The following is a 23,276-nucleotide window of genomic DNA, read 5'->3' on the forward strand; positions in this document are numbered from 1 at the left end:
CTTTGAGTGGGAGGAGGAATAGACTGGCTCATCCAGTGGCCATGAAGAAAGCACTGTGAGGGAGTTTCCACAAAACCAGAGGAGACAAGTCACACTGATTTCAGAGACGGGAAAACTGGGTTGCTATGCTGTGTCCTGTGTAATGAGAGAAAATGCAGGAAGATGGTTTGACAGAGTAACCTGGAGCATTCCAGGAGAATAAACGCCATTCATGCAGGAACAAGTGACGTGAGTAAAGCAAGATTTGCTAAAAATCAAGACTAAACTGTAGATCTACGAAGACTGCTGAAGGCAGGAAGGTACAGGATCTGCTCCGTATCCCTTCCACTGCTAGAGGAGTGGATGCCAAAGGCTGCTTTTCTCAGCTCACAGACCGAAGAAAAATACAGAGAAAAAAGTGGGGAATCTCCAGAAGACACAGGCGAGTTGAGGAATAATAGAAAGTAATGAAACACTTAAGCGTGAGAGAACACGATAATATGAAACAAATGCAACAAGGGAGAAAGTTAATAACTGAAAGACAGTTTGTGTGGTTAGTGGACAGCAAATTACAGTGAAGTTTACAGTGTGGTATGGCAGCAGGGAAAACTGCTAGAAGTGGGGGGATTTTGATGTGTCATTTCAGTTTGCTAATTTGTTTTAGGCCTCTCAGTGCAAGCACTTTTCAACCAACTGGGAAAGTCTTCATGAATGAGTAGCTGAAGTGTCCTCTCTTGTTCTTGTGTAAGCCAAAAAGAGTGTGATTTACATGATTAGGAAAAGCACTCTTATCTGTCTGGTCAGACTCATCTCACTGCAATTCAGTGTTCTCACAAGAAGTCCAGACACTGTGGCACCTCTTGTTTCGGACATTTAAAATGATATGGACAAAATATTAATATTTGAGCTCTAGAGGACTAGCCGGTCACAGCAAGAGGGACTAGCTGGAGATCATCACTAAGCTTCTCCAGTTTAATCTCTGACTCTTTCACTCAAGCCTGTAACAACAGCAAATGTAGTAAGGGGCAGGCACACTGAATGTTCTACCTGCTGAACCTTGTCTGTGCTGTTCATCTGCTTAGTGTCTAATAACAGCCAAAGTCAGTGTTATGAGAGGTTTGCTCTATAGAGAGCAAAACTTTTTTCACGTGCACCAGCTGTAAGGAAGTATTCAAGGATAAAAAAAATGATCGTCTGGTACTAGATTTCCCTAAGTGCCCGAGTCCATTCCACAAGGAACATTAATTCACTGAGTAACTCTTTCGCCCATGTGAAGTAGCTCAAGTCTCTTCTCTCTGCCTGCAGGATACTCTTTGTCCCTCTCTTCTGTTACTCTGAGCTGGTGCTGATACGAAGACAGGCACGTATTTAAAGGCATGTTTGTACAGCCTGATTTTCATTTCTGTTTCAGCAGTCTATCAAATAGGTGAGCATTTTATCATCCATGCTGAGCATGCACAATAATCAAGACTAGTGTAGAGTCAAGGGTCAAGAGTGGAGTTTGGACAGTTCCTTTGGTATGTGACAGCAGTGTAAAAGCTTAAAAGCAAAATGACAAAATTCCTTTATTTTGTTTTCCTCTAATGTCTTCATCAACTAAATGGGATGTGATTCCATTAATCTTGACTGGGGAACGAATTGCAATTCAGGGAAAGGGGTTTGCAAACTCACAGCGTGGGAGGCATCCTTCTGTGTAGAGCATAACAGGTCCGGAGGGTGTATTCAACCGTTGACATTTGCTGCTGCTATACGGGGCATGCCATATACTTACTCCTTCCCTCCATTACAGTACGATGAGCACTAATAAACATTTTCTGCCCCACTGAAAACAATTATAGCATAGCCTTTTTGCAGCCCTAAAGGACTTTCTCATGAATGTTCTCTCATGAATGTTACCTGTTTCTGTATTTTGAAAGAAACACCAACTTACTTTTTAACCAGCGAAAGGGTTCTCTTCCCCTCTCCTCCCAGTTCAGGATACAGGAAGACAAATGGGCAAGTGCAAACAGAATGGTATCTTGCTGGAGGGACAGCGTTGTCTGCATATCCAGTTCTTCTCCATTTCCTGCAGGAAAAATTCATGGCAGGCTCAGAAGGTATTGTTCTGATGTGTTGCCAGAGAATCTCTACGCTGAGGCCTGCAGCCATAATGAAGCAACAGAATTTGTCTTGTGTATGTTCATTGTGCAATAATTTCATTGTCAAGGATTTATTGTTGCCATTTTCTATTGCACAATATAAAATGAAGAGAGAAAGAAGGGTGGGGGACAAATAAATGAACGTGAGAGAATTAGGTTTTCAGTTTTCTGAGTGTTTTAATGAGAATTTAACTACTTACCTCTTCATCGATCAGTGACAAGTGGCTCTGCTGTAGCTGTTCATTCAAGAGACAATTGGATTTTTTTAAATCAAAAGTTTAGTTTTTACATGCCAAAATACTGGCTTTTTAAAAAAATTTAAAACATTTTCCAAATATTTTTGTGACATTTCCTTTTAATTTCAGAGACAAAGAGGGGTAAAACACATTAATAGCAGCTGTTTAATAGGATTCACGTCTTTTTGAATAATCATTTTAAAATTTGAGATGAATGTTCTACATGTTTTGTTTTTCTAAAACAAAATCCAGCACAAAGCAATTGTTAAAAATGTAAACAGGATTGAAATCAGTCAAAATCAGAAGAGTATGTTTCCCCTGATCTTTATCCTTTCTCCCTTCTTTTTGAATTCAATTTCACAAGAAATTTCAATTGTCTTTGCAAATGACAGTATTGCACAACTTCCAACGTAATAGAAAATCCGGTTCCAGCCAATTTTAAAAGGCAGGCAGGAACTCTGCTGGTCTGATTTGGAGCTCTAAACATTATCCATATCCAGAGTATTAATATTTTCATATAACAAGCTTCTTGCAAAACCATTGCAGAGCTGTTTTCAAACTGGGCAGATGTCAGTGCTCATTATGCAAGCAATCTGAGGTGCTTGTGTTTTAGCAGTCCCAGAGTTCTGAACCTACTTCTGCGTTACTTATGCAGACTTTTGCAAGTCTTAACTAAGCCGTATTACAAAACCAGGGTGTTCTGATTTAAATTGAGTGTCACGGTTGATTTAGTCTATTCAAGTCTCAACATCTGAAGAGTTAAATTCTTAATAGGTATGGGATAGCCCACTACAGATGAGCAATATTCTTGGAGAAGCAGGAAGAAATCCACTGCCACGTGTGCCTTAGACTGAGTAGCTGATCATTTCAGATTACACTGAGGTATGTAATTCCTCAAGCACACCTGTGGAAACCTTAATAGCTTCAATTATTAGCGATCATGCAAGCCTCCGGAAACTATGAAAAGCAGGCAGAAAGCTAGTTCCTTGATGGGAAAGTTCAGAGCGGAAAGAACCTTACAGGATCCGTGGTTACTTCCCTAGGTATTTGTAGAAATTATGGCTAAAACGCTATTCTAGCCATTGAAAAAAAAAAAAGAGCACACCACCACCACTCAAACCAACTTTAACTCAAGCGTAACCTTAATGTTAACTTGTTTGTCCAGTTCATTCACTTCCTATTATTCCCTGGATCATGCTTTGAATAATTTCCATGATCTGTTTCTGAAGTCCTGCCCCTTTTGATGTCATCGATTTGATCCATATAGGCTGGACAGCTCCCAATGTATCGTCAGTTAGAAAAGGAAATCTGAAAGCTTTGGACCAAGACTTGTCTTCTGTTTGGGATAAAGCTGAAGGCTGAGTTTAGTGGCTACTCTAAACACTCAAAAATAGACTTTCTGCCAAGGTACAGTGGGGTGTTTTGTAATTTGGTCTTAGTTGTTTTACTGTGTATTTCTGTATATATGTATGATTGGTGTGTAGATATAGATACCTATAGACACGGTTGAATTTTGACTACCTGACATTTATGTGTAAGTGTTTAGTATGTGTTGAGCATTGAGTTGCTGTGATAATACATGAACATATACTTGTTTGCCACTGCTGTATAACTTCCACTGACTTTCTTATAACCTGCAGCCTCTCTCCAGGCACTTACCACAGACTAGACAGGCAACTGGTCACTGTAGCTGTTACATGTTTTGTTAAGTCCTTGACTGCAATTGCTATGTTAAATAAATTAGCGGTAGGCTGATCTGGGAAAAGCCAGTGGAGAGAGGATGTTCTGTTGCCTGTAGACATGTGTGTTTTGAAAGATTCCCTCTGGGGTTTTTTGCATTATCATATGCTTTTTCATTCTAGTTATTTTAAGAATGCGGATTCAAATGGTATGAACTAACTAGCCATAGCCTTAAAAGCCCAGTCAGAATGTCTGAAAATTGTGGATTGTCTCTGAAAGCCATGGTTTGAATGTTTACAGGGGGTTTTTTTTAGATTCAAAATTATAGGTAGAAAAAGTGTGTTTGATAGATTTGATTTAGCATTCACTTTTGGTAACTATTACCTTTTATTCTACTTTTCCTCATTAGAGCAAGGCTGATTAGTGAGCAGTAACAAATTAAATTTTCCTGGTTTAGTCTCACACAATTTTCATTTCTATCTTAAAATACCATAAATATTTACGGACTCATTCAATGTCTTTCTTAACATACACTGCAGGCTTATTTTCATTTGTTCTTATCTAAATAAAATGAGAATGAAAGAACTGAATAAGATAAAGGTTGAACACACAATTTAGCATAAGAGTTTAATTGGAAAAATGTGTAACGGGGTAGCAAGACTACCATGGATTCCGTCCTGGAGTTTGTCACAGATAGTCCTTTTTGACTGAAGGAGCATTCAGATGTAAACCTTCAGCTGTGAGGTTGGCTGATAACGTTTGTAACCGGTGGTTCAGAGTGCTATGGCCCTGTGTAGTCTGTGTGGGAGTACCAGTTTAAGTATAGAAGCACTGCAGAAAAACAGTGTTTCCTTGTAGCAAAAGTGGAATTGCTCATCTCCCACTTCAAGTCTTTATCACACATCTTTGCTTTTAATTGTTCATGCCCTTTTTTAAATATTTCACTTTGCTTGGGCTTCCTGTACTTGTTCAATGGCAAGTATATCTAAGAAATTTGAGAAATCATTTGTCGTGTTTAATTATAAAAGTAAAAGGAGGTGCATATGCCTTTGAGTTAGTTTTGTATTACTGTTAAAAAATATCTTCGAAAATACAAACATGGTATGTGTTATGGTCTTTGGGGAAAACAACTTGTGATAAACTGGGTTTCCTTCTCAGATAATACACTTTTGTGGGCTATTTTAAAGTTAATCTGGTATACAGCTTTTGGAGTGCTCTTCGCTGTTTAAGGATTATTCCTAATCTTTCTGACATGAATAGGTACACTGAAGAGATTGTCTTAGCAGCTTGTAACTCTCAGATATCATTTCAGATGAAGTGTCCTATTCCGAGGACCTTTGAAAAGACCATTTTAAAGCCATGTTTTAAAATGGAGGGGTCTAGTTGAGGATGAAGGCATTGCAGGTCAGGGCACTAGCATGTATCAGCTGAGCTGTGATAACCCCACCGGCACCTCAGACCGAGCCACCACCAAACACTTCAAGGCCCATAACTCAGTAAAGGGCCTGAGCTTTCATTTCATTATCACGTAGCCCACTTGCAACAATTCTTTAGTCATTTGCACGCTCCTTGTCTTCAAACTCTGTTACTGTATTTATAAGATTTTTATTTGGAGTTAAGGTTGGACCAAAGTGGTGTACTCAGTAAACTTCTCTTAATAGCATAATAGGTAGGGTGATTCACAGAGTGCTGTAATGTTGGAAACTCACATATTACAGGACTTGATGTCATGTTCAGTAAATGCAAGTATGTCAACATTAGTCCAATGTCCCAAACTGGTACTAAAACCTAGGACGGTGCCCTCGGTCTGTGCTGGATAAAATATATGAGCATAAATAATGTTCACACTTTCATCAGCATAAAGTCTGAAATTGTCTACGGTAGCATAGTAGATGTTTTACTTACTGTGACAAAGGAGATATGGATTTTGATTTCCAGTTATGCCACTCTTCTTGGGTGATTTTCAGTTTCTGTGCTTCCTTTCCACTTCTGTAAAATAGAGAGAAGGAGAAGATTTTTAGATTCCTGGAGGAAACTATTTATGTAAGAGATAGGTGGCAAAATTTCTGTTAGTAGCAGTAATGGATATTTCTGTGGTCTTCAGAAACAACCCAAGAGCATTTTATTTTAAGTAGCATCTGCAATGCTTTATCTACATCCTAATTTGGTTAATCCCCTCTGTGGTTTCAATTGAGGTGGTGTTTTTCTCCACTTCCTTTCCTAAATACCTGATCGTGCTCATCTGAACTATGAAATTCCTACTGTATTTCATCTTGGAAGTGGCTCTATTTCAGGGATGGCAGAAATTAATCCTATTTACCTCCGTTCTGCAGAAGGAGAGATCGTACAGCAAAAATTAAAACCAGATCCTAATTCGTCCCGTTTGCTCACTTGAAAGTTGCATTTATCCCAATTCCTTGACATAAGGATGAAGCCATATTGCTAATTCTGAGACAGTCTTGTTTCAGGCCTATAGGCCAGCACGTTTCACTAGCAATATACTCATAATAATTAATTAGTTACACAGCTGTATTAATGCACAGTGACACAATGTTTCAGAGTTAAATGTGGGTCCTTAGCATTCTTAGAAAGAAGAAAACTACACATCCCTTTGGCTGCAGAGTTCTCAGCAGCTTGCGTATTAGTCACTTTAACTTTGCATATCCGTACTAACAGAGAAGTCATAGCGTAAGCGTGGTAGAACGCCTCAAGTTACTTCGGCAGCAGCGTGCAGAACGTTTGACCTCTTTGCTACTTCCTGGTGTCCAAATGCTGGAAAGACAGATTAAGTCTCAGCTCACAGTTATTTTCCGCTTTTGCTATTGACAAACTCATTGGCGCCCTGTTTGAAAGAGTCCATGGATTGGCCTTGGTCTTTCTAACAAGCTAAAAAGATTTTTTTTTTTTCTTTTTTATTGAACAGACTTAGAGGATGGAGCAGGAAGTGGCAAGAGAAGAAGAAGAGAAGAAAGAAGGCTTGATTGAGTTTTATGATTCCTTCAAGGATATGTTTGAGTTCTTCTGTAAGAACACAACAATCCATGGCACCATCCGCCTCGTATGCTCAGACAGCAATAGGATGAAAACAGCTTTTTGGACTCTGCTTTTACTTGCCAGCTTTGGCATGTTGTACTGGCAATTTGCACTTATGTTCAGCCAGTACTGGGCCTACCCTGTTGTCCTGACCATGTCAATGCATTCAGAGCCCAAGATGTTTCCAGCCATTACCATCTGCAATCTGGACCCATACAGGTAACCTGTGCTTGGCTGTAGTCACGTCTTTACAGTCGCAAGGGTTCAGGAAGGGTCAGCAACTTTGTGACTGCAGCCCGGAGGAGGCTGAAGGTAGAGGGAGGCCAGTCGAGGGAGGTCTGTCTGCCTTACAGAGGTGGAAAGGGACTATTGTTATTTCCAAACTTGTTTTAAGATAAGATCTTGTTGAGAATGATGCAACAGCATGTAGCAGTTTATTTCATGCACTGAGTCAGGATAGAGGGAACTCTACCTTGTGACTTGGTTCAAGCTGCTAACTGATTTTGTGCTCTGATAAAAACAGTCTTTCCCTGAAAAACGTGGCTACTGTGTGTATTCATTCGTAACTAAACCACCAATCTCTGGAATGATGCATGCTAGAGCTGATTCTGCTTGGTTTTTCGTACCGCAGAATGGCTTTAAGGAGACAATATAACTTCTGTGGAAGTCTGTGTGGCCCTGCTTGTCAAACAAGGCTCACACAGTAGTGGTAAATTATCAAGAAGTTTCAAATTACATAGTAAAGGAATTATGTAATTTCCTCGGAATAATTATTTAATTGGCTGACAAGAAGGCCAGTTTGTGCAGCTCATGTTGCACAGCTAAAAGTTCTGAGGTTTTCAGTGGAGGATCCAGCAACTGGAAATTCAGCTGCCAGAGCTCCTAATAAATTAATTTATTGAAGTTAGGTATGCTAAGCATAGGCACCATAATTGTGAGGTTGCATATAACCATTGCATAATTGCACATAACCAGATACTGTGAGGGTACATAAAATAAAGTGCTTTTGTCTAATAGAAACGTGGATATTCACAAATAGCTAATATTTCTGTTCCTTGCAGATTTGAACTGGTTAGTGAACATTTGGTTCAGTTGGATCACATGGCAGAGGAATCTATCGCTTTTTTGTATGGCATCAACGTTTCAGCCAGCTTATTCCCCACGAATGAGAAAAACATCCACGTAAAAGACTTGTCAAGCATAGGAAATCTCAGCAGATCTAGCTTCAAGCTGAGCCAAAACTTCTCACTCCTGAGAATGTCTGACCACAATAACAGGTCCGGAAAGAAGCATTCCAGCGTGGGCTTCAGGCTGGTAAGTGCGTGTCCTCTTTGAGGTTTTAACCTGGCTACAGGCACGAGCAGCGAGGACTGGCTGCTCCCTAAGGGACGGGGACAGAGGGGAACCTGCCGGCAGGGCAGGACCGGGGCCCATCCCGCGGTACCTCAGCAAGCGAGCAGGGAAAGCTGACAGATGATGGCCGGGTCCAACCAAGAGTCCAGCTCATCAGGCAAGTTCGTGGCAACGAGGCAGGTTGAAGACCAGGCCATGAAGTTAGCCCACTGGATCCACGGTGAGGCAGGAGCGCAGCGGCAGCCGAGCTGGAAGGCAGCAGCCGTACAGCACAGCCCGAAGAGGGGCTGGAGGCCCCGAGCTGAGCTTAAATGAGCTCCTGGGCCCACGGGCAGAGGGTGTGTGTGGAGAGCCCAGGTGAAGCTGCTCAGGGCCCTTTGTCAGCGCACTCAGGGCCCTGACAAAGATCTCACGAGGTACATTCGAAAAAATGACTGAAAAATTAGGTAGTTTCAGTGCTGTGTAATGACAGCTTGGAGGATGTTTCAGGAGAGTCCATCCCTGCCTTTAACAGTTTATGCTGATTGCCAGGATTCTTGTGAAGTGAAACAATCGCAACATCAATGGTCTGACACAGCCCACCCACCTGTACAGTAGTGACAAATTCAGTAGAGAACGGTAGCAGCAGGCTATGGGAATCATTGCACCCCTTTCTAAAAATACACAAAACATCTAGACTTAGCAGGTGAGCCTAGAAAAAACAGAAACAACATGCGAGGATTCCCTCAGTGTCTAAATGCTGTGGTACTGGGGGCACTAGAAATGTTGCAGGTAAAACGAATGATGGCAATAACAAATCAAGAGGATGAATCCAATACGTGTGTATCTGTGACTTTGGAGAAGAATGCAAATGCTTCAGATTCTTCATATCAAAAAACAGGGTTAGCGTAGATCTAAGAGGAGAAGCTATGGGAGAGAGACTGATGGGGCTTGAATGGCCAGCGATTTTTGCCTGATTATTATCGTCCTGCCCTATCCTGAAGTCCTTCACCAGGCACACTTTCACCAGAATCTGTGGGTGTTCACCTGTCTAAGGCCTGAGTAAGAACAAAGAAAGCGTCTCAGGACTTGGTTCATGATTCATGGGTTGTAGAGAATTCCCACCAGCCCTGTCCTTCCTTCTCCCAAGGTACTTGAGTTTGCCTGTCTGCTCTCTTCTCCTGCCCCTTTTCCCCTGTAGGCATTCCCCTGAGATGAAGGAGCGCACCTAGTTCAGCTTCAAGGAGAGAAGGTGCTTAGCACATACCAAGATGATCTCCAGAGGTCCTTTCCAACCTCAGCCATTCTGTGATTCTGTGATAAATAAAACGATCAGAGACTTCATTTTCTGGAAAAATAGAGGCTCCCCTTGTCCCTGTATCCAGTATTGCCTTTACCCCCTGATCTCTGTTACCCTCAGGCTGTCATGTCCTGGCTGTGCTGAATGGCTCCCTCTCTTTTCTTCCAGTGCAATGCCACAGGCGGGAATTGCTTCTACAAGACCTATTCATCTGGGATGGATGCAATTCTTGAATGGTACAGGTTTCACTACATGAATATCATGTCCCAGCTACCAGTTATAATCAACATTTCTGATCATGAGGAGCAAATAGAAGATATGGTCTACTCCTGTCAGTATGATGGGGAGCCCTGCAGACCCAGGTATGTTACTTCTTGAGACGCTAATTGTGATTTCAGCAGAACTCAAGGACTTGGGAGACTGAAACTGAGCCTATGCTTTCAGGCAGTGCAGGCACTGCACCTCATGGCATACTGCCAGGCTTAGCCCTTGTTGGAGATCTGACTCAAAGAAAGAACAGCCTTTCGTGATCAGAGCATGGGCCTAGGAACCTAGAACTTAGCGTTCTGCCATGACTTACCTCTATGTGAGTTAATGTCTTAGGGTGTCAAAGAAGGCTAAGAGGAATTCAGCAGGAATTAAACCCTTACTGGTACAAAGATGCATTGACTGCATTGAATGGTAAATGATTAAAGTCTGTCTGCATGGGAGGAAAGGAGCAGGAATCCTCAGGTATCCAATGGATAAAAGGGGGATCTCTTTTTGCTGTAACAATGAAAAGGGGGGAGAGAAGGGGAAGATGGCTCTCACAACTCTGCTGTAGCACTTGGCCCCTGAGCACAAGGATTGTTCTCAACTATTATGCCAGGAGGACTCAGTTAATGCCAAAAGGGTCAGATGGTCATTTTGCATCCTTTTGTTCCTAGAGGCAAAGAAGTGAGCCTGCTGCCCATACCAAAGGCAAAGGTGTACCTTCTTTTTCCTGCATGCCTGTGGTCTCTGCTGTTGGAGGCTCTTCCAAAGACAGCTGACATACACCACCCCAGACGATGCTGTGCCTCAGGCGCACATGAGCCATTTGCTGGCCTACTTCTTTTCAGCTGATATCTTGAACAAAGTTAACAGCAACGCACTCATCTATGACACAGAATAAGCAGAAGGCAAACTTAAGTGTTTTTCTGAGCACTTTCAGCAAAGAGGATAGGGGTCTACAAAGTTTGTTGTAGATCATTTTATTAGATAAGGCCCTATCTTATCTTTCCTGGAGGCAATTGACTCATGTTCTTATGCACTTAGTGTTTTTGATGCTTTCATGTAATATATCTCCGTCCATGCACTTGATGGTGAGCATCGTCACTTTTGTACGTGTGTTCATCCAACTCTTCTTAAGAACTCTAACAAACTGGTGGAATGTGGAGGCTGACTTGGCCAGGGAAGTTCAGCATGATCATAATAACTGGTATAATTTTTAAGAAAACAAGGAAAGAAAGAATCTATTTCTCCTATTGATTAGAGCACAGAATTGGTGTTTCTCCTATTGATTAGAGCACAGAACTTCAACCTGCCTGGTTGTTGGAACAAGCAGGGAAAAATTTAGTCTACTTGGTGGAAGGAAAAGCAAGTCAGAAGTCTGAATTTGACTCTTGTGTTTGCTGCTCTGGCTGTAACCTTGGGTGAACAGCGAATCCCTGTGCACCTGACTTTTTCCTTTGTCTTTGTTGAGTTAACAACTCTTTCCCATAGGCGCTCCTGTACATACACACACACAAAACGCATCCTACATAGAAATAAAGGTATTGCTACACTCATAATTAAAACCCATCAAAATCTCTCTTGATTTCAGTGACTATGTTCACTTTCACCACCCAGTCTTTGGAAGCTGCTATACTTTTAACAGCAAGGGAACAGACCCTTTTTGGACAGCTACAAAACCAGGAATTCCTTACGGTATGTTATTTGGCAAAGGGTGGGAAGAAGAGCTAAAATTAATATAATCTTGGCTATGGATTAAATATATGTCTTCTATACATGAATTACTGACATATGGCCCTCTCTTCTAGTCTGGTGGCACAAACTATATACTGTATTTGCTTGCTTCACTAGCCACATGTATATAATAGCTGTATCAGCCATATCTTAACTTGTAGCAAGCAGAATATTGTTTTAGTTTTCAAGCAGAATGTGATTACAGTTTTGGAATAGGCTGATGCAATTGCTACCTGACTGCTCACCAGGTCTCTAAGGAAAAAGAATGGCTCTTCTGTGAGCTAAGACAGCAATTTGATCAGTGCTGAGAATTCAAGACATGGTGGTCTTCCTATTTTGGCCCAGAATAAGTTTTTATATGCTTCCTTTTTCTTTGGTTTACAGGACTTTCCCTTATCCTGAGAGCAGAGCAGAAGGATCACATCCCACTCTTGTCTACAGTAGCAGGTGTGAAAGTGATGATACACAACCACAATCAGACGCCATTCCTTGAGCATGAAGGCTTTGACATCAGACCAGGCATTGCTACTATCATAGGCATTCAGCAGGTTAGCCACTGGCTCAAGAGCATTGTTTCTTTTCCTTCTGATTGCAGAAAGTTGTGAGGAGCTGAACCCTGTGACCATACAACGGACCTGTGGGACTCTTGTGTTCACTTCTTGACTGTGCGAGCCCCTTTTCTCTCTTCACTGTGCTCAGGTTCCCATGGGTAAAACAAAATTATTCCAAATGTGCAAGTGGCCTTTTGGTCCTCAATACATTGGGGCCTGATTTGTTTTACAGAGGCTCTTACACCTCTCACATCTTGTTCCAGCCCTACACAGGGGGCTGCACGTGTACATTAGGATGAGAACAAACATTCAGAAATGATTTAGTTATTTTGACATGATGAGTTACTGCTTGTCAGCCGAACCAGTGACTGACCACGTGCACTCTCCTACCTTTGCCCTGTTACTGTGTATGTTTTATTAGCAAGGTATATCTTGGCTGCTCACATGTATTACTGCACTTCCTGTCCTTTATACGATGCTCCATCCAGCTAAGTTTAGATGGTAATGGCTAGGTCCAATTAAAGCTCCTAATCACTCAGGCCTCTTTTCTATGTCCACAGGATGAGGTGAATCGCCTGGGTGGCAATTACGGGAAATGCACGACTAATGGCAATGATGTGAATGTTAAACTCCTGTACAACAACTCCTACACCCTGCAGGTATTGTCAGAGTGGCTGGCTGAGGCCCCGGCTTATTCAGAGCGGGTGAATAGCAAACAAGCCATACCTTACTCTCCAGAGAGCTTTTACAAATCGGCAGGTTCATTGCTGGAGATAGCAGAGAGATTCATGCCCCTCTGACAAGAAGTTCACGAACAGGGTGTTATAACTTGGAATGTGTTTTACTGAGTGGGGGATACTCAGTCCCAGACACTGGGGCTCTTCCCTCCTTGTAACGCAAGAGAGATCAGACAGTGAGCCAGTCAAGGCAGCTGGACTGTTCTAGTAGGACATTCTTGGGCCATCAGGTCTTTATTTGTGTAAGTAGTTGTTCCTGGCTCCAGGTGCTTGGGCTGTTTAACCGCGATGTTACTGGGCATAATGAAACAGGGAGCTGGGGGAAATTCTGTCTCACTGAGTTCAATACTGTTTTCAGAGGTAAAGCCAAGGAATGAAAAGTGAAAACCTTTTGCATCATCATGGTCTAGTAATGGCTGGTGTCTTTCTGCAGCAACAAAATCTGTACATTGTCTCCTAGCAGCTGCGTGCTGCAGACTGAAGATTTGGGCGCTTGCGAATTTCTGGCTTATCCAATTTTTTATGCCTTCTTTATTTTCCAGGCTTGTTTGCATTCCTGCTTTCAGCATATAATGGTTCGAAAATGTGGCTGTGGTTACTACTACTACCCACTGCCTCCCGGTGCTGAATACTGTAACTACAATAAGCAGCCCGCATGGGGTAAGAGCAAACGACTGCTGTCTTCTCCCTGTCGGAAGGGAACACTTTCCTACAATAGTCACTGGTTACATGACTCCTTAGATTACTGCCCTTCTGCTTCGTGCCTATTTCCTGCTTAGACTATTTCCTCCCATCACTGAACCCAGCCAGATGGCAGGCACCTTCCTGTGTATTTGCATGGATATCAAGTTAGTGCAGAAAAAATCTTGATGCTATCAAGCATCCCTTTATTAAGGATGTTAATATAAGGTCAAACTCTTTCACGTTACCAATATTGGTGGCTGTGCTGGTGTAAGACAAAGCTTTGAATAACTTCGCTTGGTTTTCTGATTGGCGTATCCTCAGCAGATCCTTACAGGGAAGGCGCCGGCATTGCACACAGGTGATTAGCTCGGCCATCTGGAACCATTCCAAAGTGAGAGTCAGGCGAAAACAGGTCTCTCTGAGAGAGTGCTCTATGCTTGGGAAAGGCACGTGAGGGCAGAGGTTTTGGGAGCCTTCCATTTGGGAGCCTTCCATTTCCTGAGGAAGTGTCTGAGTGTGTTCCTCCCATTTCTTTCACCAGGTCACTGCTTTTACCAGCTGTACAACAGGCTCAGAAATCATCACCTGAATTGTTTTGACCAGTGCCCCAAGCCTTGTCGGTAGGTCACAAAAGCAGAGCACAATAAAAACCGGCTTGCAGAGGCAAATCACACCAGTGGAAATGTAGGCAACTTAGCAGAAAATTTATGGACCAACTGGCCAACTAAATTTTGGCATTTTCTGAACCAGAGATTTCAGTTTGGTGTTTGAATCCCAATGCCGAGAAAGGAAAAAGATGACAACATTAGATGAATTAACTAAGAACTTTGTGTGTGCGTGACAGCAGAGAGGGGAAATTGTTTTAATCACACTGAAATGTTTTATGAAGCCCAAACCAAATTGTTTGTTTCATTTTTCAATCTATATTACTTTTCTTCATTCACCTTTTATATTGTAGGTCAATTTCAAAATGGAAAGACATAATTTTAAAGCAAAATATCAAATATTTTGGTTTTGAATGCATCAAAGAAAAGTTGTCAGAATTTTGAAACCATTCTAGTTTTCCTCCTGACCTGAACAGTTTTCAGGCAACCTCTGGTTTCATTTTCTAAGCTGACTTACAAAGTTTTTTCTGAGGTTCACAAGAGGTGCCCCCAGAACTTCTGCTTTGGGCAAGTAGTTAGCATTGTTAAACTCCTTTATATATTCATTTTTAAATGCCAAGAGTCATAGTGATCATAATCTCCATTTTTCTCTTCTCAGGGAATCACTGTACAAGGTGTCTGCTGGGACGGCTAAATGGCCATCAGCGAAGTCTCAGGTAGTCCCTACAGACAACTGCTATGTTTAGAGGGGATACTGTATTTACTGTGGCTGTTGGAACATTAAAGTTAAGAGTGAAAACAATGACTCAGGCAGCAGCAATGGAAGTGGCAAATAAAGCAAACTGGTCCAAAACCTGGGCCCAAGGGAATGACCCTGTAGTTAAGATGCCAGACTAAGATGCTGGAGAGGTACATTCAGTTCCAGTTCTAATCCAAACTTCCTTGTGACCTTAAGCGATTCACCTCTCTGCCTTAGTTCCCGCCTACAAAATGGCATTAATGACTTTCTGCTTCCAGTGTGTGTTGTGGTGTAACAACTCACTTATTACTGTTCGTGAAGTGCTGCAGGGCTGCGATGGAAACTCTGTGAGTCAATAGCTGACCTCTTGCCATTTCTCATGTTCTAATGGTAAATGGGCATTCAACCTGTATGACCAGGTAATTAATTCATGATAGGTGATAATGTAGATGTGAATACAACCAATGCATTTTAAAAGAGGCAATTATTTGGTGGGGTTGCCAGTAAAGGCAGAATTTAAGAACCAGAATACTAGAGACACCTAAAATATCAGTGTGTATTTCCTTGCTATTCTGGCAAATATAGCTACTACTTGATAGCTATCACTATGTGTTATAAACCAATCAGTTACATCCTTTTTTATTATTCACAATAGCCATTTTATTGCTTATGAAATCTACATTTACAAAATATCAAACATACAAAAACTCAGAAGACAGGATTGCCAATAACATACATATACTCTGCTGCAGGACTGGATCCGCCAAGCTCTAAGGCATCAGAATGGATATAACTCTACCAGCAACAGGTTAGTCACTGCGAGAAGGTACTCCTGTTAAAACCATGGATTAACTCGTCATCCTTGCAGAGTTTGTAGACGTTAGACTGGAAAGGGAGGACAAGAGAAAAATGTACAGGGTCATCCAATAAATCTCCCATCTTTCCTCACAGCGCTGTAAGACAGTCGCTTCTGTAACTTTTTTCCAAGCTCATGTTAAACACCCTCAGGAAAAAAGCTTGAGTGAGTGGTGAAACTTATTGCCTAGCCATCAGCATGTAAAATGGAGACCAGAATGCCAGCAGTACCTTCCACCAGGTGAATGGCGTGTGGACATCCCACCGTTGCTAACTGCTCCCTTTCTCCAATACAGGAAGGATATTGCCAAAGTGACGATCTTCTACCAGCAGCTGAACTACCAGTCTGTGAACGAGTCTCCTTTACTCTCAGTAGGTTGCGCTACATCAGCTCAAAACCTTGTTACCTGTCATTAGTTATGGTGTGCTGTGTATGGTTGGAGGGAGGATTATTTACAGCCCCCAAGAAGGGATGGGATTATTCCTCTTAAGGGAGAGACTTGAAAATTTCACATTTTACACGGTCACACAAAATTACTCCCCAAATGGCAAGCAGCTAACTGACCTGCTGGCAATATGCAATAATTTCATGTTCCCAGAGCTCTGCTGTGTTTGATAAACACAACCCTTTGATTCTTTCCACAGGAGAATCTGCTTCTGTCCAGCATGGGAAGCCAATGGAGTCTCTGGTTTGGATCCTCGGTGTTGTCCGTAGTTGAAATGTTTGAGCTGCTTGTAGATACACTGGTCTTGTCTCTCCTCTTCTGCTACCAAAGGTTCAGGTCCAAGAAGACGTTGAAAGTAGCTCACACTCCCACCATCCCCAGCGTGAGCTTGACCCTGGAAAACTACCGAGTTGTGCAAGAAGAAGCTGGAAAAGGTGATGATTCTGCTCATACTCACCCTTCTGGAGTGACTATTGCCATGGACAGCAACAGTGACCTGCATCTTCACCCACTCTCCAGCAAGGTGGAAATGCCAGAGCTTTGCCCAGATGTGGTACTTAATGGATTTAAATACACGAAGGACAGCTCTTTGGAAGGGGAACTGAAGAGCTAAGGATGTGTTTGTGTGCACAGAGAAGTGGGAGACTTGAAACTCCCCTAATGCTCAGGTGCTGTCAGAAAAGTTGCACACAGAAATGTTCTGGGTTCACCATCTGTGAGCACCTAAACAGCACGCTGCTGAGCGTGGCAGTCCTCCTCCAGCTATTACAAGTTCATGATTAAACCATCCGTGTGTCCTGGATTCAGGCATCGTGCAATGTTCTTTTGTTCCTGATGAGTACCTGGGGAGGGGAGAACTGTACTTCTACTCTCTGGGACAGTCGTCGAGTCCTCATAAAAGCCTATTCATAGCTTTTAACTTTTAAACCCTTGTGAGGAAATCAGCCTGTGGCTTCAGACAGGCCCATCTACATTTCACAAATGTACTCAAGAGAAAAGTCAGCCTGGCTGTTAATGGAAAGATTTCCAGTGGAGGCTAAGGAGCGTGTGCTCCTATCAGTCAGCGTTGTCTTGAGGACGACAGAGCAGGTAGTAACAAGAGGTGGCTCCGATGACAGCTTTGCTTCCAAGACACCGCTCTGTCCTTAACCTATTACTGGTGCATTTTGAGGACAAATGCTGCTGCTGAGATGCTTTTAGACTTATCCCAGGTTATTTCAAATGAGACTCACTATCTTAGAGGAAAGGAAAGAGAAAAAACAGGGTGATAACGTTTTTATGTCGCAGATGAAGCATCTGATTTATTTAGAAGATTAAAACAATGCTGCGTTTTTGCTGCAGTCCATTTATAAATAGAGATGTTTTAATGTTAATATTTGACAGTAACTTATGTGTACATAAAATAACACATTTATTTTTGATGATGACGTTTGCACAGGAGCATTTTACTCTGTTATAATCTTGTTTATGACTTTCTGTAGAAAACAAGAGTTAACAAGGAATCAATGAGCTTTGTTTTGTAACTTTTTTAAATAATAAAATGCTCTGAATACAGACTGTGACTGGGGGTTTAGTTTGACTTTGTTTTGCCTTCAACCAGTATTTGGGTTTGTTACTGCCTAGTTTTTACTTCTAAGTGTTGGCTCTGGAAAAGTCTTTTTCAAAATGTCCAGACCTCACTTGCAGAAGCCTAAATGCGTAGGGCCAAATCATGAGAAGAGTTTTGGTTCCAGACGCAGAGGTGGGATCCTCGTAGCCTTCAGTTTGCTGCTGACATCGTTGGAAGCCAAGCACCAAGATACTTTTGAAAGTCTCACTTTTTTGCTTGAGAACCTTTTAACAGCCTGGACATCCTCCCTGCAGCACTCCTCACTGGATTCCTAGGCCTACCCCTGCCCCTCTTCTGGTCTTTTTCATTCACAAGGAGAATCTACGGAGATGGAGACAAAACCCAAATGAACTGTGCTGTAATACGCCAGCCAAGTTACAATGAGTAGGAACATGTGGGCTCCGTTGCAGTGGGTGGTTCAGCCTTTTCTCTGGGTCTTCTGCACTGGGACATACAGCTGCTTTGCTGACTGGCAAGAGTGATTTTACGCAATACTGTAGTCCGAGTGACCCTGTTGAGAAAGGATACCATGAAGAAAAAAAGCACTAAGGACAAGAAAGAGAGAAAAGGAATTAGACTTCTAAGCAGAACATCTGGGCATGCCCTGGGAATGCAAAACTCAAGTGGATGCCATGCAGTCATCACTGAAGGATTACGATGCCTGAGGTATACACACATCTATACGTGTGCGTACACATACACTTTGCTCTCAAAAGAAAGCCCCCCTCCGACTTGTTACCGCTGTGGGAAGTCTGAAGGCAATTGATGAAAGAATCTTTATACTGGCCCCAATGCACAAAAAAAATCACTACAGAATTCTGCATCATGAAATATAATTTCCAGGAGGAGCCAGTTTTGGGACAGAGGAGTGCAGGACCAAGGATCAAGTGGCAATGTCTTGTCTCACGGTCAGATTTGGAACAAGAGGCATGTGGCAATACAGGACAGGGATCTGTTAGCAGGGGTGTGTGCTTCGGTTTATACATGTGTAGACCCAGAAGAGCAAGAGGTGTTGCAAGGCAGGAGGGAGATGCCTTGGCAGCATGGTATGCGAGTGGGCAGGGGATGTCTATGGGTAGTATGGAGACATAAGACTGGAAGAGCAGAAGGCAGGGGGGTCCCTATGGGAGAGGGACATGGGGAAAATTTGCTTCACACCCGCTTTTGCCACCTTTAGTAGAATAACATAATGGTTTCTAAGCTAGTGGAAGCATAAGTAATAGGTATCCAGTTTGAAGGTAGATTAGAGCAATCTTCTCTGAGGGTGTGGAGTAATTTTCAGCTTAGTAGCTACCTCTTTATTACAGAATATTCCTGTAGCCTGCTGTAGTTGAGAAATCAGCCGTACAAACTCTCCATTAGGGTCATACCTTAGTGCTTGTGATATCATCACTGAAATATCTGTCCCATTTGGAGCTCCTGATGCCCGAGCTGTGCATTTCCAGCGTGGAGCAAAAACTGAGGCACAAATGGGAGTCACTGTTATACTCGGAATCACACAGCAACGCCCCAGAAAGGTATAAACCCAGAGTCCCAGCTCTCTACTCTAGCTGCCAGGCTATGGTTCTTCCCCAGTGGAAAGCTTCTGTGATAGCTGTCACAGAAATTAAAGCTGAGCAGCAGGAAATGCAGCAGGTTGTTTCGAGTCCCTTTCCCGCTGCATGGCAAGCTCTTCTGCAGACGGGACCAGAAGGCTGCTAGCTGTCCAAGGAGCAGCTGCTCTGCTGCAAGCCCATCATCCCGAAGCGCTGCCCAGCCAAGGACAGGGCAGCCCAGCCCGTTCACTGAGTGCGCGTCCCACCGTGCAGCTCCACGCTCACCTAGCAGCATCTCTCCTTGGGTCCCTGTGCCCGTGCCGGCCTGTGAAAGCTGCATTCTGTTGCCTGGTTAGGGAGATGTTTGGAGGCTTGTCTCTTAGGAGAAACGTCTTGTCAGAAGGGCTGAGATGTCTATTAAGCTGCCACATTGCTAGTGTGTTTCATTAATAGCGTTAATGAGATCAGAGTGTGTCTTAATCAGATAAAACAGGAAGGCTACCAAGAGAGTTGGAATCTTGTGTCTCTTTGGAGAAAAGTTCATTTAGCTTCCTCTCGTCAAGCCATAAACCTGTGCCAGATAAATTTCATATTTTAAGCCTTCTCATGCTAAAGTGCTTCGCTGGCTTGTAAAGATCTAGAATCAGAAAGAATGAGGAAATGTGTGTGAATTTTAAAAAACATCCTGTCTTTATTCTCAGTTCATAGATACCGTTTGCACGTGAGATTTTTTCACTCCCACCTTTTCAAAAAAATACATTTCTTCTGCCGTAAGATATATTACATTTCAGCATGTCATAGTTTATATATATCATTCTGACAATGCACTTTATTACGTCATGGTGCCTATACCTGTATAGTCCACACGTAACCTTTTATTCTTTTTGGTAACTATGACGTACAATAATAAAAATGACAAAAATAATACTGAAAGCCGTGCCTTACAGAAGAGTACAACTCTCCTAACAGTGAGATGCACAACTAGCAGGAGATAGAGAGCCCCTGAGGGAAAGAGCTAGGTTCTGTTTTCAGTATGGCTTGTAAAGTCTCCACGGAATCGGTCTCCTATTGCCTGGCCCATGCTAAACCAGATGTCTCAAAGCACCCCGTGGCAGAGGGGTCTCAGGAGGCGAGTTACCCAGCAAAATGACGTGTTTTGCCAAAGGTTTTGCAGTGGACTGGTTGGGACTGGGACGGCTATGGCTTAGCGGTAGTCTGCTGCGGCGTCCGGGGTGGCCTTTCTCCTTTGAGAGGACGGGAGGTCTGCGTGCGGAGGGCCTCGTGCCGCAGGGAAATGCCTTCTGCTGGCATCGTGGGAAGCTGGCGCTACGGCAGAGCACGGCGGGTGACGGGACCGTCAACGAGCCGAGCAGTCTGGCTCCAGTGACGCTGCCACAAAGCAGCACAGCTAAAAGTCTGCGACGTTCACTTTTCCTCAGTTTTAGGAGCGCTTCAGACTTGGTCTCCTCCTGGCATACTCAGTGGTCAGGACCACTTACCTGGACTTCATTTTAGGGGCGGGCACTGTTGCAGTATCATAAATGCTGCTGTTCGCATACACCCAGAAAGGGGAGATTTTCCCAGAAAGAGCAATGTAGAAAGGGCGTTGAGAGCTAAAAGATCAGCTTAACTCACTTTAAACTGCGTTCAGGTACTGCAAGGCCTGGCACCTAAACCTGCAGTCTGAAGGCATACCTATTCTGGAGTTACCCCTGCCATCGTCCTGGTCAGGGCACAAAAGCAGACACCGGGGAAAAGACAGGTTCCTAGCAGAAGCATGTCTGAACAGAGAACGTCTTTCTTCAGCGGCCGAGCTCAGCTTGCCTGGTGCAGCTGCTCAGGCGCTTCTGCCGTTCCGCGCTCGTGGAGCTCAGGCAGCCCAGAGCTGGACCTTCCAGCAGAAGGGCTCGGCAGAGCAGGGAGGGAGGGAGGCAGGGGGCTATCTGCAGGAGTGGCTGAAATGGAGGCTCCTCCGTTTGAGTTTCTCAGGGTTGTTCGAAGCCATGTGAGAGAACTCCCGGAAGATGTCCAGGTAGGTAGCATCTCCTGCAAAAATACACAGGAAGAGGCATTAGTCCCCATATTTTTGCTTTGCCTTGCTTTGATACTTCCCACCCATGGAGATCATGGTGCATCAGGCCATTTTCACTTGGAACTCACGACTTTCATCTGGATGTAAGAGACAGCTCTACATGTGATACAAAGACAGAGCCCAGCTCTTTAGCCTTGCCCTGCCTCAGAGGGTTCTGGTTTGGCTTTCCATTCTTTGTTAAGAAGAACAGGATTATTCACGAGCTTGTGTACGCAAACTTGCTCTCAGGGCTCTTGCTTCACAATCAGATTTGGGATAATTCCTCCCTTTTAATATTATTGGTACTTTTTTCCAAAGCCCAAGAGACAGCAGAGAGGTTTTTAAGACTTGAAGGAGAGAGCTATTCTGGAAGCTGAGCGCTCTGAAAGGCAAAGCTCTTTTGTTGTGCCGCTTGTGCAACAGCAGAGCTTCGTGCAGCCGGGGCCACAGGGCTTGGTATTGGTTTGCTGGAGACAGTGTTCAGCCAGGAACAGAGATCAGGTCATTTACTGGTGGTCTGGCTTCTCTTCTGGCAGCCAGACTCTTCAGAGCTCGTTGGGGCAGATGCGACATAAGTCCGCCTGTACTGGAACAAAACAACCACCTGATGAAGGGTGCTATCAGATAATAACAATTCTCCAGGACAGCTGACTCAAAGCCCTCCTCAAACCACAAGTGGAGGCAAAGAGTTCAGGTGTCCCAGCAGTGGCTCTATGATAGAATCTCCCTGGATGCAGGAACGGTTTCAGATTTATGCTGCAATTCTAGAGATAATTAGGCACCCACATCCCATTAACGATATCTCTGCTTGTACGTTCGCTGCTTGATGTTCTAGGGCAATTTCTGCCACGGACCGGGCTACCGAGCTCATTTTTACCTGGTGATGAACCCATGTAGCCACAGGGGAAAAGATAAGGGAAAGATCCCAGGTATTCGTCTACATAGGTGCAGCTACCTTTAGTCTTTCACACAGGGCTCCTGTGCCCTTTGACAGACAACGTGTCCTGGAGAGACACTGAGAGGGTGGATCCACAGCTGCTCTGAGCTGCATAGCTCTAAGGCACGTCATCTGTCAATACTGGTGCAGAGCTGAGGGAAGAGAAAAGCTAATACAAAAACTTGGTTCCACAAGGCCAGCTCGATAGCAGCGATCCAGTGTAACTTCAGATTGCCTCACAAACTCAGCTGGAGAGAACGGTCCGAGCGCGAGCGTGTCCAGCGGCTGAGAGCGGACAGAGAAGGCTCGCAGCTTCCCCTCGCTCGCCTGGCAGCGCTCCCTGCCCTGGAGGCATCCCCAAGAAGCGTTCCTCCAGCTGCTCCTTTGCTGCAAGCTCGCAGGACAGGTCCCTCTGTGAACGTGGTGTCCCCTTCCACCCCAGCTCCTGGGTGAGCTCAGTGGGATGTGAGAATCGTCTCTTTTCAGTGTATGAAGGGTGTCCAGCCCAGAAGGTCTTGAGGATAACAGTCTTCAGCATTATCCACGTGCAGGTGGCAAAGGCTTCTAACATGAGCCTTATCGTCAGGCAGGTTTTAATCAGGATCTGTTGATTTTCAGGCAGAGCAATGCTCAGGAAATGTATGGGTTTGTACCTGCCACAAAACCGACTTGACCTACCTGTTAGCTTCGGATTATAGTCACTTGAGCCCCTCCTCAGCTGGCGGGACTCAGCCCGTTTCCACTGCCCCCGCCAGCGCTGTCCTGTGCGTACAAATATACCCTAACGTTACAGTGCCTTCCGCCTTGCGGCCCGTTAGACCCC

General features: G+C 43.7%; 2 protein-coding genes across 8 annotated transcripts in view; one reads left to right on the forward strand and one right to left on the reverse strand.

Annotated features, from left to right (window-relative positions):
• The window catches only part of SCNN1D (sodium channel epithelial 1 subunit delta), a 29,712-nt gene extending 11,861 nt beyond the window's left edge, over positions 1-17,851 (forward strand). For 5 of the 7 annotated variants that reach the window (XM_075520165.1, XM_075520166.1, XM_075520170.1 and 2 more), the window contains 12 exons: positions 6,957-7,285; positions 8,128-8,380; positions 9,867-10,060; positions 11,542-11,645; positions 12,069-12,232; positions 12,796-12,894; positions 13,515-13,632; positions 14,198-14,276; positions 14,920-14,977; positions 15,753-15,808; positions 16,152-16,227; positions 16,501-17,851. In XM_075520165.1, coding sequence (XP_075376280.1) covers positions 6,966-7,285; positions 8,128-8,380; positions 9,867-10,060; positions 11,542-11,645; positions 12,069-12,232; positions 12,796-12,894; positions 13,515-13,632; positions 14,198-14,276; positions 14,920-14,977; positions 15,753-15,808; positions 16,152-16,227; positions 16,501-16,914 — 1,935 coding nt within the window. In that variant the 5' untranslated portion in view covers positions 6,957-6,965 and the 3' untranslated portion in view covers positions 16,915-17,851. Of the gene's footprint in view, positions 1-3,153; positions 3,236-3,609; positions 3,761-6,956; positions 7,286-8,127; positions 8,381-9,866; positions 10,061-11,541; positions 11,646-12,068; positions 12,233-12,795; positions 12,895-13,514; positions 13,633-14,197; positions 14,277-14,919; positions 14,978-15,752; positions 15,809-16,151; positions 16,228-16,500 lie in introns of those variants that run through there. The other 2 variants (XM_075520172.1, XM_075520171.1) reach the window with 2 other exon arrangements.
• Positions 17,852-18,637: 786 nt separating this feature from the next.
• The window catches only part of ACAP3 (ArfGAP with coiled-coil, ankyrin repeat and PH domains 3), a 109,553-nt gene continuing 104,914 nt past the window's right edge, over positions 18,638-23,276 (reverse strand). Inside the window, exon 26 of the mRNA XM_075520185.1 lies at positions 18,638-21,491. Coding sequence (XP_075376300.1) covers positions 21,385-21,491 — 107 coding nt within the window. The 3' untranslated portion in view covers positions 18,638-21,384. The remainder of the gene's footprint in view (positions 21,492-23,276) is intronic.

The sequence above is a fragment of the Mycteria americana genome, chromosome 18 (assembly GCF_035582795.1).
Source record: "Mycteria americana isolate JAX WOST 10 ecotype Jacksonville Zoo and Gardens chromosome 18, USCA_MyAme_1.0, whole genome shotgun sequence".
In the NCBI taxonomy this organism is placed as follows: Eukaryota; Metazoa; Chordata; class Aves; order Ciconiiformes; family Ciconiidae; genus Mycteria; species Mycteria americana.